The 20,163-nt window shown below is 43.5% G+C and overlaps 2 protein-coding genes across 4 annotated transcripts; one reads left to right on the top strand and one right to left on the bottom strand.

Moving 5' to 3' along the window:
• The first annotated feature begins 3,264 nt into the window (after positions 1 to 3,264).
• psip1a (PC4 and SFRS1 interacting protein 1a) lies at positions 3,265 to 14,880 on the top strand. 3 transcript variants are annotated; one of them, XM_035531863.2, is made up of 17 exons: positions 3,265 to 3,496; positions 4,191 to 4,323; positions 4,437 to 4,513; positions 4,742 to 4,880; positions 5,285 to 5,389; positions 5,763 to 5,867; positions 7,221 to 7,280; positions 7,534 to 7,597; positions 7,834 to 7,936; positions 8,118 to 8,313; positions 9,858 to 9,949; positions 10,189 to 10,241; positions 11,794 to 11,864; positions 12,165 to 12,266; positions 13,192 to 13,393; positions 13,858 to 13,954; positions 14,038 to 14,880. In XM_035531863.2, exons 2-17 carry the CDS (start codon positions 4,252 to 4,254, stop codon positions 14,063 to 14,065), a joined length of 1,566 nt encoding a protein of 521 aa, XP_035387756.1. In that variant the 5' UTR covers positions 3,265 to 3,496; positions 4,191 to 4,251; the 3' UTR covers positions 14,066 to 14,880. The 3 variants fall into 3 exon arrangements, with proteins under 3 accessions (XP_035387756.1, XP_035387755.1, XP_026870682.2); XM_035531862.2 differs by having other exon boundaries at positions 3,268 to 3,496; positions 9,855 to 9,949; XM_027014881.3 differs by lacking the exon at positions 5,763 to 5,867 and having other exon boundaries at positions 3,271 to 3,496; positions 9,855 to 9,949.
• Positions 14,881 to 15,729: 849 nt separating this feature from the next.
• snapc3 (small nuclear RNA activating complex, polypeptide 3) lies at positions 15,730 to 19,407 on the bottom strand. The gene is made up of 9 exons (XM_027014866.3): positions 19,142 to 19,407; positions 18,975 to 19,058; positions 18,723 to 18,804; positions 18,427 to 18,531; positions 18,175 to 18,324; positions 17,490 to 17,572; positions 16,763 to 16,921; positions 16,256 to 16,363; positions 15,730 to 16,140 (listed from the first exon to the last, which is right to left on the bottom strand). The coding sequence occupies exons 1-9, from the start codon at positions 19,372 to 19,374 to the stop codon at positions 15,993 to 15,995; spliced, it is 1,152 nt and encodes a 383-aa protein (XP_026870667.1). The 5' UTR covers positions 19,375 to 19,407; the 3' UTR covers positions 15,730 to 15,992.
• Between the last annotated feature and the right edge of the window lie 756 nt (positions 19,408 to 20,163).

Here is a 20,163-nt window from a genome sequence, read left to right as displayed (position 1 = left end):
GCTTGTCAGCAGGAATGATGCTCCGATGTGTAGACTCCACCAAAAGTAAACTTTAATCCAGTACCAAGGCAGGCCAGTGGTTGTGCTAGCCGCTGACCTGGGCAGCGAGGGGACCGCTTCATCATTCTCCTGTGGCACCCAGACCCCCCCCCTCCGAGAACGCACTGAAGCCCTGCCAGAAGCAGTGAGGAAGGGATGCCACAAATACGCTACCCAACCAAGGACACCATCACTCAGGGATGAGAAGGTGCCCTTCAGGGTGTGGGACAGGGGTCCTGTCACACCGGCTCCCGAGACGTCGGGGACACGCACAGCCGGTTTGTGCTGTAACTCTACCCAGTCTTCTGTGGATCTCCATAGCGCGGTATGACAGTTAAGGCAGATTTCAAAGCTGATATCATCCAAAAGGAGGATGGCAGGTTGCTAGAGCAATGTATGAAAGCAGGAGGTCGGAAAACTACTAAATGGCCTGCTTTAGTTTTAGTTTAAAAAAGAAATTCCATTAATTCAGTAGGGCCAAGGTTTGTATCCTAGTTATAAAAGTACGTGATAAAGTCTTGATAAATGTAATGTTGGTTGTAATCTACCTAAATGTTTTAAGTTTTAGTCTACTCGGGGGGGGAAAAAATGACATTCACGAATGCATCACAAAACCTTGAGCGAAGCACGCGAGACACAGAGGATCTCAAGCAACTTAGGAGCAGGACCACGCGCGCAGTCTGAGGTGAAGGGTATCCGCTTGACCGCCAGCCCCCCGGTCCTCGCGCAGAGACGGGCCTCCCGTAGCGCTGGCCCCTGTCCAGCGCGCGCGGTCTCACCTCACCTGCTGGGTCGCGAGCCCTTAATGCTCCGCAGCTATTCCTGGGCCCGGCTGCTATCGGCCGCGCGATTCCCCTCGCGGGGGAGCCGCGGGGCTGACACGCGCCGTCCTTCACGTTCATCAGCCGACACCGTTGTCTCTCAGCGCGCTGCGGACCAGCTGTATCCGCTGACGCACGCGCAATCTCTACCCCGCTAGGTCACCTTCAGCCTTTTGTCTGCAGAAATGTAGCAGTCGAGTGCTTTCGAAGATGTGTGCGGTTGTTCACACCCGCGGCGCTTAACGGCGCTACCGGGCGAGCATGCTGAGGTTTCGTGCACCCGGTAACGTCGTTAGGTCAATTTCATTGCGCTTGCACAGCGACAATAAAGCTATCTACTCTAATTCGTTGCTGTCTTGCATTATAGAGTAAATGTAAAATGTAATGAATGTAAATGTAAATGCAGAGTGGTTCCCACTTCAAAACCTGACGTGCTTAGTGAGATAATTATCCGGATATTATCAAGCCATTTACGTCGTGTGCCACAGCCGTGAACTTGTCAAATGTCTTATTGTAGAAGTATTCCAATATAGCGGTAAAACTTGTAATATATACTTATATATATTTTAAAATGTAATAGGTTACTTTTATATTTAATATATTTTATTACAATATAGACACATAATAACATCCTCTGTCGATTCTGGTTCTTATTTCAGTTTAGTCCTGCTCAGCACAGCGTTTGCTCAATCGACCATTTAAAATGCTTGGACAGCGAAGTTAGTTAGCGAGGCCCTGTGTTAAAGTATCTTACAGTAGTTTATCTCCTTTTCAGACAGGACCTTTTCGGTGAGAAAAAGAATCTGTTCCTCATCCCCTACTCCCGTCAAATGTGGCATGTCCCAAGGTTCAATTGTAGGGCTTCTTTTATTCTTTACACATTCATTCCCTTGGCTCTGCCTTCGAAAAATACAAGCGTCTGTGTCATTGTTATGCAGCTAAAACAGTTTTATCTACCAGTTATATCCGACAGCTCTTGCTCTCTAAAGAACCTCTTGAACTGTCTATATGACATCAAATGCTGGATGACGAGGAACTTCCTTCAACTAAAATACAATAAAATGGAAGTAATTGCATTTGGCTCTCCTGGTGCTAACACTATCCTAAGCAATGCACTTGGTCTGAAAAGTTCCAGTCTTTTGGACACACTTGACTTTTAACAAACAAGTCAGTAGTGTGGTGAAGGGCAGTTTTGGCCAGTTTAGAACCACAGCCAAATTAAAGAGATTTTATCCCGGAAGGACATGGAAACAGTTATTCATACTTTTATCACTTCATGCTGGACTACTGGAGCTAGAACAAAGAAATGACAACACATCGAGCCTGTTCTGACTCTCACTGCATTATCTCCAAACACATCACTGATCTTCTTATTCCATATTATCATTATTATCATTTACATTTATATCGCGGCTTTCTCATACTCAAGGATGCTTTACAGGCAGATATGTATTAGCTTTTGCAATCACTCACACACCAGTATTCTGTCCCTTGCTCTCTACATCCATCTTCTCAACTATTCCTCTCAGAACCAAAGGTGACAAGGAATAATCTGGAATAATCTTCCATCTCACATTAGTCCTGTCTCACCACTGACAAGTTTGAATCAAATTTAAAGGTCCACCCTTTTCTCTTGCTTTTAATTCAGTCTGAGGTTGGTTTTTTTTTGTCACATCCACTCTTAATTAATACTTTTAATGTCCTCTTACTGTGTTTTAATCAATTGGTTTTATTTAAATTTTCAGTGATTTTATTGTGTTTTCTATTTAGTCTTGCTTTTTATGTATTGCTCCTTTTAATAATCAACCTTACCTCAGATTTACCTTGGTTATTATGTTTGTGTTTTCCACTGGGTATTTCTTTCTTTTCCCATGTCTTATTTTTCTAGTGTTTTTCTACATATCTGCCTCTAGTCTTGTTTCAAATTTGATTATGTATTTATTTTATGTACATATAGTACGTCTCAGACATAAACCGAGGCCCCATCACTGACTGAATGTAGTCAGGATGCTCATCCTAACCAGAACAGACTGGGAACAGCCACCGTGCCCCGAGTGTTTCATGAATGCGAGTGATGAGCGATATTCACCACAAGAGGGCGCAGTAGCCCACGGGCGGTCACAGGCGACACTGTTCAGTCATGAAATGATGTGCCGGTTTTTTCACAAAATTTTTTTTAGATTACATCTTTACTCAGATCATGATTAAATTACAATTTTTACAACATGAAAAACTACTACGTATTCAATATAAAATACGATTTGAGGGCTAGGTATGCTATTAAATATGCTACCTCGTAAAGCGCCAACATAACGTTACTTCCACTTGTGCGCGCTGTGGTACGCATGGCGTCCTATCGGAAGATTTTTTTTTAAATTCCGGGTTTCAGTAGTATGGCATAAATCAGATTACTGCATTAGTTCTTTTTCTCCTGAAGTTAAAAAGTAGGCTCCTACCCTGGCACGTTCGTCGGTGAGCGAACATTAATAGTTTCAAAATAAACAGCGAGTCCAACGCCCCCCCAGCTTACAGCCATTTGGTACGGTCCTGTGTCGCGCGGGAGGAGAGAGGCGCGTTAGCTCTGTTGCTAACGAGCAGTGTCACTCCGGTAAGATCAGGTTACACACGCCACTCTGGTAAGTTGCCGTTACACGTGATGTTAGAAACCGTAAAGCACCGTTAATGTTTCGCGCGGTGACGGTATTCGGGGGACCGGGTTGCTGTTTGCCTGGTAGAGTCGCTAATAGCCAGGCTGGCTAACGCTAACGCTAGCATCCCTGCGGCTCGGGGGATAAGAGTGTTAGAACGCCTCTTTGTCTCCGACTCTTTTAGACTGTGATTTTCTGTCCCGCGTTTGGTGGTTAGTCTGTGCTGAGAGACTAGCGGCGTGAGTGTGTGTGTGTGTGTGTGTGTGTGTGTGTGTGTGTGTGTGTGTGTGTGTGTGTGTGTGTGTGTGTGTGATTGAGTGTGTGTGTGTGTGTGATTGAGTGTGAGTGAGTGAGTGATTGTGAGTGTGAGCGTGTGAGAGAGAGAGAGAGAGAGAGAGAGAGTGTGTGTGTGTGTGTGTGTGTGTGTGTGTGTGTGTGTGTGTGTGTGTGTGTGTGTGTGTGTACTTTCTGACCCACCGACAGATGATTTGCAGTAATTTGCTGTTTAAACGTAGCCCGGTTACATTTGTCAAGCCGACACTCAAAGTAGAGGGAGGGAGTCGTGGGGCACCAGCCAGCACTCGCTGAACTGCATGGCTGGCTTTAGGCTGTCTCAATGAATAAACCTTCTGAATTACATGTTATTCTGTGTCTGAATAAATAACCTGCTATTCCTTTTCAGGTTCGTTGGTGTTATTCGCATCTTACAACGTCCACGGTGCTCCAACACTTAAAAACGAAGAATGGCTCGAGATTACAAGCCTGGCGACCTGATCTTTGCCAAGATGAAAGGGTATCCTCACTGGCCAGCCAGGGTGAGCTCTCTCTCCAACGGCAACATGTTATCAGCTGTGCTACAATGGCACGTTTACTTTGTTTAATTACTTAGTAATGTCATCATTTCCTCTATTGTTTTGTATATTGTTAGATCGACGAAGTCCCTGATGGCGCCGTGAAGCCCTCTAACGTTAAGTTTCCCATCTTTTTCTTTGGAACTCATGAAACGTAAGTACGTTTGTCACACTCTGAAACAATTTCTGCAAAACTACACACAATTGGATAGTTTTTTAGCCATTGCTGTCTGGTCCAAAACTGCTGTCACATTTTGTATTGCTATCCCAGATCAGGAAATAGCAATGCATGATTTTTTTTTTTTTCCCAGGTTAATAAATCCTAGTCTTACATAATTTAAAAAGATGATCCATAGTTGTGTTGATGCTTTTGTGGTTTCAGAGCATTCTTGGGTCCCAAGGACATCTTTCCATATTTACCAAACAAAGAGAAGTATGCAAAACCCAACAAGAGAAAGGGCTTCAATGAGGGCTTATGGGAGATTGAAAATAACCCTACAGTAGAGCTCAGTGGACAAAAGGTGCATATATGTGCTCTTTATGTATCTTCATTTCTGTCGGCATTTTTTCTGCTGTCTTTGTCTGTCCATACTTTGAGAAGGCCTGGAATTGTACAGATTAATGCGTTGCTGTGTCAATAAAATAAACACATTTTTAATCTTTTCGAGACTGGTACTATGGTGTGTTCACTAGTCGCAGTATGGGTGACTCCTGGCCTCGGTACCAGAGTAACTGTGCTGCAAAGTTTAGTGTTTCTTCTGCATTGGTACATGTGACTCAATTCATTAGCTGATTTACTGTCCCCCATTGCAGTGGAGAAATCCTCAGGACTGGAACTGGGAGAGTAATCTATAAAGCCTCTTTGCATTGTAGTGTGTCCCGCATGGATGCTTGTATTGCGTGTCTGTGTACCTTTTCTGTCCAGGTGATGGCAGTGGAAGCCGCTTCCGATAAAGAATCGGACAGTGGCCCCGAAGGGGAAGAAGAGGGTGGCGAAAAAACTCAGGAGAGAAGGAAGAAGGCTGCCAGAGTAAGTGTCTCTCACTCACTGAGGAAGATGACGTGTAGCACAGGTTCACCCAGCCAGTACTCAGAGTTGCTTCAGCAAATACAGCCTTTCAGCTGAGAGTCACGTAGCCAGCCCTTGAGGTCCTGGCTCTAGTGAGCTGGGCATTGGACCAGAACAAAGGATGGTCTCACCCGGCTGTCCTTGAGGGGCGGGGTTGGAGGCTTGGGTTCCGACGTCCTGTCCCCGTCCCCTTGCTTGGTGCTGTCGCTCCCCGTACGGAGCTCCTCGATGGATTGCTGCTTTCCGAGTCTCAAAGGACTGGGTCCTGAGAGCTAGCCGGGCCTGATCGTTTAACTCCTGCGCCATGGGGCCCTGTGTGTTTGGACTCATGCAGGTGACTGACAATCAGGCAGGGCAGGAGGAAGAGGAGGAGGAGGAGGAGGAGGAGGAGGAAGGTGATGGCATGGAGGTGTCTGAACAGGGCCCTCTAGTGGAGGAAGTATGTACTGTTAATGTCTGCATGGGGAAGGGGCAGGCGTGGCTCTGTAGTGCTTTTGTTTTTGTTTGTTTGTTTTCCCCCCTCCCTTTGTCGGGATAGAGTTGTCTGCATGCGACGCTTGGTGGGGGTTGTCGTGAGCGTGTACGAACGCCACGATCTTTGCCTAGGTTCCACTGTGGAGAATCCTAAGCTACCAGGTTAGGATGGTGCAGGTTGCCTTTGTCTGTTGACTTCCATTGCTGGTCTCGGCTTGATGCAGCAGCTCCCTGTGGCAGAGAAAGACGACCAGGCGCGCACACACCCCTGGGCGTCTCTTCACACTCCAAGCGCTCACAGATGAACCAAATTAGCTGTCTGTAAATTGGAAACGCCATTTATCACAACACACCTGTTGTCATAAATGTTGTTGCGGAGATCAGTTATGCATGATCAGTGGGGGTGTTTATTTATCTAATCATTCAGTTCATGTGCTTCCGTTCTTTGCATGACGTGTCATTTTCTGAAATCATCTCAAGCGCTGTAATCGGACTGTAATCGTCCATTCCTTGGTGCAGTGGCCTAACTGCACAAATGGACAGGTGCATGTGGTAGCCAGAGTGCCCTTTTAAAATCTTTCTCACTCTTTCATACCCTTAAGAATATACCAGTCTCTGGCTTTTCAGCAAGTGGAGGTTCTAACTTAATGTAGTGATCTCTGACCTTATATTGGTCCTGTATCTTGAGTCATATAACTTCAACTTTGTATCCAAAACCATGTTTTATTTTCACATTTGTCTCTCTTCTACAAAGGTAAGTTGTTATTCTACAGGTAAGTTGACACACATACTTGACAAATTGCAAAGCCTGAGAATAAGCTCAGATAGCCTGAAACGGCTCCATTCAAACCATCCATAGCTTTATGACTTCATAACACCACTAGTGAAGGGATAACAGCCTTCATTGTGCTGTGCCAGGATTGGATTGGGCCCATTGGAATAAATCTGGACTGCCTCTGTGACCCAGGGAGTGCTTTTATAGGTGATGCCCAGTCATCTAATTCCCTTAACGTAAGATGAAGAGGGATGATTTTATATTCCTGTATCCATATAATCAGTTTTGATTATAAATATCTGTGTAATCAATAGCATTTATAATGATGTGGGGAAAAACTCCAGTTGTATTTTAAACTGAACACTTGGTCGTCTGACCAACTGGTGAAGGCTGGTTTGACTGACTGGTTTCAGACTCTGAGCTAGAACAGGACGCACTTTAATAGGCTGATACTCAGACCAGGGTAGTTATCCCAGTGACTTGTGTCAAATTAGGCAACGTAGTTTGTTTACTTACTAAAATTATATTTGCTATTGTTTCCAGGAGTCTTCACAAAAGGAATCGACAGAGGATATGAAAAGTAAAAGAGGAAGGAAGAAAAAGGTAAGAGCATAACATCTTACAGGATCTGGTTGTTCACCACAGGAAGTCCTAAAATTCAGGTCCACAGCGGTCTGGTGGTTGGAAGACAACTAATCAGAGTTCTGGTTTTTGTCTTAACTGTAGAACTCAGGCGAATTCGGGCTGGTTCTTTAATCACGTCCAGGACCCACATGCCAGTCAGGTGTCGTTTTATATAGTCTGGCTGCACGCTTGTCTCTCATCGTCTCTTACAATGTGTTTGTGTTTTGTTTAGGGGGACACTGAGCAGGAATCTGAGAAAGAGGATGCAGCTGTTAGTCCGACCTCCAGCCCTATAGGTTGAGCCTGGTTTACTTTTCACGTTTTTATTCTCAGGGTTTATTAGATTTCTGGATGTAATAGCAGCTGTGGTCAGCTATAAAAGAATGAGAATTTCTACAGACAAAGGCTTTAAAGTTTTACAAATGTAAACATTGAGGTTGACATTTTGAGCTGCATAAATGTTGTGATATGTTTTGATTTGTTGTGCCTTGTGTTTTGACATTGACTTTGTGTACGTGTGTGTTTCTGCCAGGTGGGGACGCACCAGCTCCAAAGCGGAGAGGCAGGAAGCCCAAAGCTGAAAAACTGCTTTTGCTTCACCAGCAGCAGGCTTCCCACGGACCTGCCAATGACACGTGAGCGAGAGACGCTGCATGCGCTTCAGGACATGATCCGACATCTTCATCCACGACTGACTGGGATTTGTAATTGTGACTCGGAACAGAGTAGTCATAGTCTGCGCTGGGGACAGTGGGAAAGCAGCTGTGTGTGTGTGCATGAGTGGCTCATGCCTCTTCTGCGCATGTTCCCCCTCAGAGACGCTGGCACCGATCCGGACCGAAAACGCAGGAGGGGCCCTGAAGACAAAGGCAGGTGTTCCGAGGGAGAGGAGGAGAGGAGAGCCGATGGGAAGAAGAGGAAGGAGGAGCTTAAAGGGGGGAAGAAGGAGCCAGAAACAAAGAGAAAAAAGAACACCAAGGAGGAGAGCTCCTCTGACTCCGACGATGAGGGGGTAAACACACACACATACTTCAGCATTGCATAACAAACAGTATCCACACTGACGTGCCATGTGGTGTCAATAATCCGGTGAAACACAAAAGTCCAAAGACGTATTTCCACTGTGGTCCCATATGCAATCCAAAATATACAATCCCAAATCCCGTATTATCCAGCAGATGAGAATAGCAAATGTTACATAATAAAACAATTACCACAATACATTAGCTTCTTTAAACTACAGTAAAAAAAAAGGGGGGGGGGGCATGAGAGAGAGAGGTGTGTGTGTGTGTGTGTGTGTGTGTGTGTGTATGTATGTGTATATATATATATATATATATATATATATATATATATATATATATATATATATATATATATATATATATATATATATATATATATAATAATATAATGGTATACATATCTCCTCGTGTATCTGTATCTTAACTGTTTCTTAAAACCTTGCACGCCATCATTAATTTAAAACACCTTGGCGACCAGTTCCGGAGTTGCAGCTACTCGCATGAAGGAAAGTTCATTAAGTTTTTAAAACCCTGTGGAACCTTCTAGTAGAATAACTTTTGAACCTCTTTCAACTGCACAAAATAATTTTTTAAGTACCGTGGAACAATCCTATGCAAAATCTTCCTTTACATAGCTCTATCGGTGCAGCTCTCTCCTGTACTTTTAAACATCCCATCATCCCTGCGGTTTCTCAACCCAGGCATAACACACAGCTAAGAACACAGCTACCTGTTGCCCATGCAGCGAGGACTGGGGTAGAACAGAAACGGGACCACCTGGCACGACCCAACGACTGGGTTGAGGAAAAGCGGTTTACATAGGCTCATACGTAGCAAGTGACAATGTTCAGGCCTTGGTCTGAGAACACAAAGAAGCTTGACAGCTGGGATAAGGCAGTGTTCGTCTTGTTCAGTCACGCACAATTTCCAATCACTAATGCGTTTAAAATGAAAACCCGCGTTTAAAATGAAAAGACCAGAAGTCTCCAGAAGCTTCTACACAGAGCTGCTCCACCTGGACGTGATCAGACTGCTTTTGATTAAGACCTAAAATTTTCACTGCTGTTTCACTTCTAAGTGGGTAATCTCTTAGGGACCGCACAGCCCACAAAAAGACATTCATCTCGTGTGTGACTGCCAGTGTATGTCGTGTCGCCAGCCCCTACCCAGTTAAGGCTTTTAGGTTTGGCTTAAGATCTGTTGAAAGGGGTACTGATCTGTACATTGTCAGGATCTGCCCAAACCAGACGGAACTGAACCTTGGTACTAAATGTTTTACGGCCGTTTTCTTTGAGGAAAGCAAGCTGAGGTTGTCTGGGGACAGCGTCCAAAGCTAGAGGCCTGGAGTGAACTTGTTTAAATGCATTTATTGATTTTATTTATTTATTTATTTTTTTCGACCATTTGCCAATACAGTTTGAGACTTTACGTGTGCGCTTTGCAAGTCAGATATTGTTGGCTTGGAGATGGTGAAGAGTGCAGGAGAGTCCTAGTGATGGTGGTGGTTGTTGTGTTGAATTGTTGGTAGAAGCAGGGTGGGCCGGGCCGCAAACGCGCATCGCTGAAGCCCACGGCCGAACCGGAGAAGGAAGAAAGGCGCCGCAGACAGGACGAGCTGAAGGAGTGAGTGAGACACCCACACACACACACCCACCACTGTCGGACAGACATGCTCATTCATACACACCAAACATATATACTCCAGACATGTATGCACGCGCACTCCACAGTAACACGCTTATCACGCACATACTTTCCACAGACATACGCACACCTTCCAGATCTCTGTTTGAAGGTAATTGCACATGCCTAATGCACAGGTTCTGAGTCTCATTCAGCTTCAATTTTTTTTTTTTTCTCAGATCGGGAAAAGAGGATGGCAAGAAAGATGAAAGAAAAGGAGAAAAGAGAAAGGGTGAGTTACAGCTGTAGTCAAAATAAGTGTTTGAAGAGTGAGTAAAACTCAATTCTTGTTATAGCTTTTTTCATACACATAAATGCTTTGAGAACACTGCACATTTTATTCCAAATCAAAACATGAATTAAAATTAATCAAATTTATTACTTTACAGAAAGTGAAGAAAAGGGAATATTGGGCTGTTCAAAAAATGTGTGCAGTTTTCTTTACAAACTCAAAACATTTACTGTATAAACTGAAAAATTCTTGAACATTTCGGTTTCCTGTGAAACACTAAATCAATAATTTAGTTGTATAACCACTGTTTCTGAGAACTGCTTCACATCTGTGTTGCATAGAGTCGACCAACTTCTGGGCTGGAATTCCTGTTCACAGGAGCCAGAATGATTAAACCACATTCAGCAATTCCTCTGCTTTTCTTGGTTTTGCCTCAGAAACAGCATTTTTGATGTCACCCCACAAGTTTTCTGTTGGATTAAGGTCCAGATATTGGGCTGGTGACTTCATAATGTTAATCTTGTTGGTCTGGAACCAAGATGTTGCATGCTTACTGGTGTGTTTGGGGTCATTGTCTTGTTGAAACATCCATTTCAAGGGAATTTCCTCTTCAGCATGAGGCAACATGACAAGTATTTTGATGTATTCAAACTGATCCATGATCCCTGGTATTCAATAAATACACCCCACACCACAGTAAGAGAAACATCCCCAGATCATGATGCTTGCGCCACCATGCCTCACTGTTTTCACAGTGTACCACAAAGTGTTGTGCCATTTTTGTTTAGGTCAGTCGATGTGTTCTTTGGCAAATTGTAACCTTTTCAGCACGTTCTTTTTGCAATAGTGGGACTTTGCGGGGGCTTCTTGCCGATAGTTTGGCTTCACATAGGCGTCTTCTAATTGTTACAGTATTCACAGGTAACTTTAGACTGTCTTTGATCTCCCTGATCATTGGTTGAGTCTTTGCCATTTTGCCCATTCTTCGATCCATTCAAATGGTAGTTTTCCATTTTCTTCCACGTCTTTCTGGTTTTGATTGCCATTTTAAAGCATTTGAAATCAATTTAGCTGAGTAGCCTATCATTTTCTGCACTTCTTTATTTATTTATTTATTTATTTATTTAAAAGAGAAATGCACTATAACCAATATGTACAAAATCTGTTGCTTTCATCCTTTAATAAGGGCCACCTGTTTGACAGTTTTTTCATAGAATGAATGACCTCACTAATTGAAATTCACACTGCTATTATTTTTGAACATGCCCCTTTTCGCTAATTATTCAATTACACAGAATCAGCAGCATGCAAGTCATGACTGCTGGGTCTGTTGGTTTTTTATTACTCTACTCCACCTACTAGCCCTTTTTTTTTTTTTGTGCTATGTAGAAATATAATTTCTACCAAAAACAGTGATTGATCTGGTTAGGGATGTTAAACTGCTATTATTTTGAACACAACTGTATGTACTTCAGACAGCTAATGACCGCTTCAAATAGCTGAAAGTGTTGTTGTTGTTGTTGTTGTTCACTATTTTTCCCCCCCAACACAGAAGTGTCCACAGAGTCCAGGCTGCAAAGATTACATGGGGAGATTAAGATCTCACTGAAGATCGATAATCCGGTAATTTAAAATTATTAAAATTAAATTATTCCCAGAAGGTAGATGTGGGCAAAATGGTGCAGTACATGGGCTAGTGATTCATGAGGAACTGAGTGAAACTGTCAGGGGATGTGGGTGTTGAATTAGGGGAAGGAGTCTTTAGGTGGCTGAGTCTGGAAGGACTATAAAACCGATTATGGCAGTTCTAAGGGTAGTGGACTGTTAAAGATGTTTATATGGAATGTAACAGACATGTTCCAGCAGTGTTTTTGCGTAGCTATATTTTTAGGAGTGAACAGACTTGTGTATGGTGTTTTTCAGGATGTGAAGAAGTGTCTGTTGGCCCTAGATGAGCTGGGCTCACTACAGGTCACCACACAGCATCTCCAGAAGCACTGTGAGCTCATCGCCACGCTGAAAAAGGTGTGCACAGCTCACTGCTGCGTGCACCTCCATGTCTGGGCTGTTCCGGGTGCTCCTCCAGGAGCGTTAATGCACACTATTGATCCAGAAACCCATGCCTGGACCCTTTTTTCACAGCCAAGCATGATCCTTATGAGTAGTGATCTTATTGAGAACAGTTTTAACATGAAATCTGTTTTAACGAATCTGAGATCAACTCTTGTTTTGTAACACTAATTATTAGGATGCGATATATTACTAATCTAGTCTAAGTTCGAACTTGTAGGGTGGTGTAGTTCTGTCTTCAGGCTTTTTGTAGGTCTCAGGAGACAAACCCCAGGGTTTATGCAGTGGTTTTTTTTGTTTGTTTGTTTGTTTGTTTGTTTTTTTACTATAGCTGCTTTAGAGCCACAAACCTGTGGTTTGTTTCTCTCTGTGACATGCCACTTGCAGTGACTCCAGAAGGTCACTATTGCTAACAGTTATTGTACAGAACAAAAGCACCCAAATCAACCTAATTCATTTTCAAATCATAACCGTACTTGCATACTAAAGTGTGATGGCAACTAAAGATTCTATTTTGAGCAGTTTAGCGCAGAATAAAAACAAGTTTGTTGAGGTGAGCAGTTATTCTGAAACATTGTAAAACACTAGGATACTTGGCCATATTCTCTGAATAATATTAAGGTAGAACGGCAGTTTAGTTAAAATCCAGAGAAAATGGGTACAAAATGCACGTAACATTATCATGTATACAGTGTATGTGGAAAGCCAGTCCCTTTTTTGAGTTTCCCACATTTTGGTATGTTTCTGTTTTGGTATGTCAAAATGCACTGAACTCCTTTTTCCTCCTCACAAATCTACCCACAATCCTCCACAGTGCCAAAGTGAAAGTGACCGTTTGTTTGTTTGTTTTGGGTTTGTTTTTTTTTTGCTTGGCCCCCAGATCCGTAGATTCAAGGCCAGTCAGGATATAATGGACAAGGCCACCATGCTGTATAACAAGTTTAAGACCATGTTCCTGGTGGGGGAGGGGGAGGCTGTGCTCAGCCAGGTGATCAACAAATCTCTGGCAGAGCAGCGGCAGTTCGAGGAGGCCAAGAAGGGGGCATTGAAGAGAGCAGAACAGACCAAAGAGCCCAGCACAGGTGGGTAATGCCCCGCTCCCTACCTGCCTCCCACGACACAGCCCACATTCCGACATCCGTTTTCCCAGTGTTGGGTTCAGTGACCCCCTCTCGTCATGTTGTGTGTAATATAGTTGATGTGACTCTCAGTAGGTGAGTGGGGTACATGTACTTCATAAGAGACGTGGTTTGAGACACGTAGCACATTTGGCTTGTGCTGTATAGACGTTCAGGGGGACGCTTTATTGTGCAGCGCAGATACTGTAAGAATTTTAAAATTTGCCACAATAAGCCAGGCAAGGCTAGGTGGCCCAAATATTTGTTTTGAACATTGTTCTGAATGCTGAGTGCTGACTTCAGAGATGCAGCTTTTCAGCACTAGAACACAACACATGACAAACTGCCTTCTGTCTTAACATTTTAATGGATGTGTGGCATACTAGATATGCAGCTACATTTTTAATAGTGCGTGTCCGTGTCCACAGATAACAGGGTTTTAAACGGGGACTCCGGCCCTGAGGAGAAGACTGCAGAGGTTGAGGGCGAGAGACCAGAAGAGCCTGCAGCGCTGGAGAACACCAGGTAGAGAGCCTGATGGACACAGACATCCTCTCTCTCTCTCTCTAGCAAAGCCTCTAATGTGTGTGTCCTGTGTCCCATGGCAGTGTTGCCAACCCAACAGACTCCGCCTGATCACGACGCACCAGTGGCAGTCCTGCTGCGTTTCTGCGGAAACTCACTGTGCACGCACGCACAAGTCCTTGCACAAGGCCAGAAGTCACTTTTATACATCAAACCCTCCGCCGCTCCCTGACGGAGGCCCTTTGAGTCTTGAAGCGTTTAAGGGATTTGCTGGTGTTTTAGATACCAATGTTTTTAACGCCAATGTGTTTGTTTTAGCCTCAGGAGTCTTCTCAGAATAGTGACGCATTTCTCATGACTTGGAATTTAATCGTCTGTGTAGATTGTAGTTCAGACAGACGTCATTTTGACTGACTGTTGATCCATGCTGTTTGTACTGACCGTCTCCGACAGGAAACATTCCCAAATGGGTCCTTTTGTCCTTTCAGCTGCTAGAAGGAAGTTGGAATCGTTTGTCTTTGTGCCACAAACACTGAAGTGAGGCAGAACTGGTGGGGTTTATGACTATTTGGTTCAGTCCTGGTGTTGAGGTAACCTGCTGAGAGCAGAGCAAAGATATTTTACAACTGGCGTTCGAGAACCGGTTTGCTGTGACTAATGAAGTGGTATTTGTGGTGTATATGCTGAATGTATGTCATTATGCAGGTGTGTGTGTGTGTGTGTACATATTTCAAACTGCTACTTGTATGTTTTCTGATGGACGTTCTGAAACTTGTTTTGATATGAAAGTGCTTTTTTTCCATTTCTCTAGGTACATGTTTGTCTTAAACCGTCCCATTCACTAGCATTTGTGTATATAAGAGTACTGTATTTTTGTGCCTGTTCTGAAACCTGTTTTGGCCTTATTAAAGTAGCGCTTACCTGAAGCCCTTTGTTTAATATTGCATATTTGTTTAATATTATACATATCTTATGAAATCAGTACTTTGTCCCAAATCCAGTCCTGAAAAAAACTGGTTTACACAGCACACCTGCGTAACACAGCTGCCTCATAAATATGAAGCCCCAGAAGAGAAGGGTGTCCTGGACCAGAGCAGGTCCTGGGTGTGATCCAACTTAATCAAATCTTAAACTCCACACACACAAAAAAAAAGTTTTATAAAACATTAGATGATCAGATGTTAGTTTTATGACCATAGCCACACCCAATCTACCAGTGAAATGTCACAGTGATGGAGCTTAACTTATTTAATTATAATTTTAATTATTGAAGCTGTCTGGTGCTCCCCAGAGAGCAATTCCCCTCAAACTAAAAGTGAATTGTTGGCACAGAATTGCCCCCATCATATGAGTGACCGTTTACCTGGGGTGAGATATGGGGTTTGTCTCAGTAATATCACCGCATCAGGAGTAGAGCCCTTATGTGAAGCAACATTTCAGCTTCCGACACACCCAGCTCACATTGGTGAGGATCCTTGATTATATGGTGCAGGTGTGTCTGGACTATACATGTATTTCAGAAAGTACTGTTCTAGAATAGGTTTTCTAATAAGAATTACAATAAGTATGCTAATTTCTCTAGAATACATATGCTAATAAGCATTAGTCTAGAATAAAAATATTCTAATTAGCATTACTCTAGAATAAATAAATTCTAATGACCTTCTCTGACTTTTATGTAGCAGTGAGCAGGCAATATCTTGTTAGGTATGACACACTACCAAACCTTATTTTGACGAACTGAGTGTGTTCATAGCATGAAATGCAGCACAAAATTATTTCTTCAACTTTTATTCAGAAAATATTCTCAAATATTGCACCCCAACCTAGGTGACTGACAAAAACACGATGAGGTATTCAGCACATCTACTGCGTTCTCCTTCCGAGGACCTCCAGGACACAGGCAGCTGCTGTTGTGAGACAGCACATTAAGTTTTTGGAACCTCCGACTGGCCGTTTTAATTACAGCAACAGTGAAAAAGGAAAAGTGAGACCATCCAGCAGCTGCAGAAGTATTTGTAAGTATTTCGAGGCCATATCAGTTAAACGCTCCAGGGTCAATGTAGACGTATGCCTTGAAATCGCCAAGTTTGTTGCCGTGGTCGTCGTAGTGAAACATACGGAAGCACTGGTCACAGTACAGGCAGGGATCCACTGGAGCTAGAGCGTCATTGGTCGTTATCCATCTGCAACGAATCAGAGCCCACCGCTGATCAACTACAGCAGTCGTTTGGATGAAACGGGTGAAGAGACGAGTGTAAAAAGACAGGTGGGGTGGGAGGGACAAATAAGGTCATTCACCTGCTGATGTAAAGGTGGCACACGCAACACTTCCGGGTTGCAACCCTGTGCTTGTGGGTCAGTAGTGGGTAAAACTTCCTGTCTAAGCAGTCATCTCTGTGCATGAGCCTAATACAGCAATGAACAAAAAAGTGGACTTGATAGCTGGTCTTTGAGTTAAAAGCTTAAGGCAAACAAATATTTTCCATAAAGACTTGGGATAAAGCTACAGTTGAATGAACTGTATGTTATTGGTTACTACAAAACACTGCCAGGTGATTTGTAAACAAAAAGAGCTTGTATTTATAACAAAACAGGCTACCCTTTCTTGGGCAGCTTTTGTGGGTTGAGTACACTTTCACAAATCATTCTTACAGAAGTGTATTTCAAAGGTTTTAACTGCCAAAATACACATTCTGAAGCTCAAAGTGTAAGATTTGACAGACGTAGCTGTGTAACAGCAGACATCAGCAGTGAACTTTCTTAACTGAAATGCTGCCAAAGGGCAGTGAAACGTGAAAGGCTGACCTGACATCAGTGAGAATGATGACATGCTCACAGTCGCCCTGGTGACAGTACAGGTACGGATATCCCACCTTCACTTTCAGGTCATAGAAAGTTGTATCTTCCATTCTGGCTGTTTTAAAATCTGGGAAATCATGTGTTTTTGCCCATTCTCGTGTGGTCCTTGAGAAGCAAACAAACAAACAAAAAAAATTTCATTTTAAATTAAATTATCTACGGATAATCTATTGGCACGGGCTCATCAACAAATCTGCCACGTCAAATGCTACACTGCGGCTATAAGCGTCTGAACTCCTAGTGAATACCCGCCACACATCAGAGGACTATACAGAAAATGGTTCCATGGTTAAATCCTAATTTTTTTTTCTCAGAAATGCCTTCTAACATGCACTTTGGCACTTGGTGTAAAGAATACCGCAATTTAAACTGATTTTACAAATTAAGACTCCGTCCATGTGCCTTTGACATCCGTGTTAAGCCTTAAGATCTTTAATCCTGATGTCCCCAGACTGGACTCTCTTCTGCCAGGTCTGAACCTGTTACTCTGTCATCTGCCCTGCTGGAGGCTCAGTGCTCAGCCTGTTCCAACGTGTTTAGGCATCAAAGGAGTTTAAATGGGTTTAAAGGTCTTGACTAAAATGTCTGCAGATGGTGTACAGTGAAGAGATGAACCCTGGCACCCTTAGCCAATGTGCCCTCACTCCTCTTACTGGGATCAGTTGAGTCTTACTTGCTGATATCCCGACATTCTGAGAACCGCAGGTCATTGAAGAAAGTTCCCTCAAAGAAGAAGAAGGCAGATTTGTAGTGATCCTACATACAAAAAAAGGGAGAATTTTAGTTCTTAATCGTCTTTCCTGGTCTGTATTTATAGATCTCTCACCACTGACTTCATTAGAAACATACACCATACACTGTAAGTGCACAGTTAGAGATATAGCCCATCATACCCCATACAGGTATACACTGTAAGTGCACAGTTAGAGATATAGCCCATCATACCCCATACAGGTATACACTGTAAGTGCACAGTTAGAGATATAGCCCATCATACCCCATACAGGTATACACTGTAAGTGCACAGTTAGAGATATAGCCCATCATACCCCATACAGGTATACACTGTAAGTGCACAGTTAGAGATATAGCCCATCATACCCCATACAGGTATACACTGTAAGTGCACAGTTAGAGATATAGCCCATCTGCGGCAGAGGACATTTCATTAGATGAGACCGACACCCACAACCATGTCACTGCTGTGTTGAGTGGCCCTGTTGTCAGAAACTGACCGGTGATCAGTGGCATAGCGGGAGGATGACAACTTGTGCATGCCATCAGATGAGCTACAATCTGTAATTGTACACATAAAATGCATTTGTTCCTGTTCATGCAATTAAGCATCGTGGTCCGACCTTGCTGAGAAACTGCGGGGCCGTGTCAGGCGTGTTGCTGAATTCGCCGAACACCTGCAGGTCGCTGACACAGCAGATGGCATCCCTCAGCTCTGTTAGTTTCTGGGAGCCCAGAACATGCAGGGTCTGGTAGGCCCTTACATGTTTAAACTGACCACACACAAACAGAGAGCCTTCATTCAGTGCAACTGCGCAGAATCTGAAAATGATACACTGTTGTGTTTTTCTGCTATAGCGTGAAGAGATTCTTACCCGCTCAAACAGGACAGGGTACACGACATTGAAACTCAGAATGAGCTCTCCCTCAGGAATCAAATCTTTAGAGTCTTCTGGTCTTCTTCCTATAGCAAGCAACTCCTGAAGCATCCAAAATAAATCCATCAGCACGTGCGGCACGCAACAGCACCTTTTTGAACGATGTTAGATAGCAAGGCAAGTCTCGTGTGTCTAAGCAAAAATCAGTCAGCTTTTGTTTAGAGTTCTTTGTGTCTCACAGCCACTGAACGACACACTTAACACACCAGGTTATGACTCCTTACTGAACTCACCATTTCATTAGCATAAACGTCGTGTCTTCCCATACTGTCACGTATGAGACTCTTCTTATAATCTTGCCTCCTCTTTCGAAGTCTGATATATACACACACACACACACACACACACACACACTACTGTCAGTTTGTGGTATTGTTCAGCAGATGTATTAATTAAACGCGAGTCGTCCTTTTATCAAATCTTTTATCAAACGCCTTCCACGCTTCGGGACCCCGCGCGCAGTAAACCCCGTCCTGTCCACGCACTTCAAGGTCGCGAGCTGAGGTTCTGGGGGAACAGCTTCGGTGTCGGGGGGCTCGTGCTCTGGGTGGCTCCGCAGAGAATCGGTGCTGCAAGGAGGAGAGGAGTCATGAGGATACACAAAACCGGGCGCAGAACTGCGTACCATCGGAACCGGGCCGGGCAACGTCACCTGCACACGGACTTGAGCTCCGCCAGCGTCTCCGGAGCGATGCCCATGTCGCTAATGAACCTCAGATCCTCTGTCTCGGGGGACGTCTGGCTGTAGGAGTACGTTTCAGGATGCAGCATGCCTAACCACAGATTCCTGAACGTGCCGATGTGAAACGGGGTTGAATTCACGTCGATATGTTCATAGCTTGGCACGTTTTCGCTCACAGTACTCACGCCACCGCCTTCCGCCATGTTTTCCCGTTGTTTACGCGTTACCGACGCAAGGGTGTCTGGGAAGTGAAGTTCTTCCCACGACTACATAAATAGCCCTTATGTAAAACATACAGCTCTTATCACGTTTTATGTATGCTGTTATCCTCAGGATGTAAACTGTGTCCATTGAACTGCTGGAAATGTATACAATTTGTTGTGTAGACAAAAGATATAGAGAATTTAATCATGAAGACCATTTCTGATCACAAAATAGAGCTAAATCAAAATAGCTTGTTTATTATAAATATTTAAATTAGTGGACAGAAGAGTTTTAATCATTCGGTATTGCTCGGATTCTGTGGGTTTTCCTCTTTTCTTTTAAAGCTTTTCCTAGTTACATGCCACAGCCAGATGGAAAGCCACGCGTAGCTCTACAGCTCGACAGAGACTACACGAAACACGTGTCAGGAGCCGTCAGACTCAAACTGCTAAATCCTGAGATTTTAAATTACTTTAGGGATATTTTTCTACATATATATTTGCATTTGTGGCACAGACTAGCACGGAGCAGCCTATGGATTTACATGTAAAGCTAAATTAAATTACTCAGTAGAGGCCCAGTCTTTTAAAACTAAATCTTTAAAATGTGGTATGAATGACAGCATGCCATACGTATTTCACTCCCATGTTACACGGATTATTTAAAGATGTAGAGTACTGGAGATGGCCCTGCAAACAAGTTTTCTACACGTTAATCATTATATGCTAATTGTGTTATATGTTAATTGTACTACATACTTAAAGTCGTTGTTATTCCATAAATCATCA

The sequence above is a fragment of the Electrophorus electricus genome, chromosome 12 (assembly GCF_041902795.1).
Source record: "Electrophorus electricus isolate QZ-2024a chromosome 12, ASM4190279v1, whole genome shotgun sequence".
NCBI lineage: Eukaryota > Metazoa > Chordata > Actinopteri > Gymnotiformes > Gymnotidae > Electrophorus > Electrophorus electricus.
Note: the sequence above shows the minus strand (reverse complement) of the source record. Positions and strands in the feature narration are given on the sequence as shown.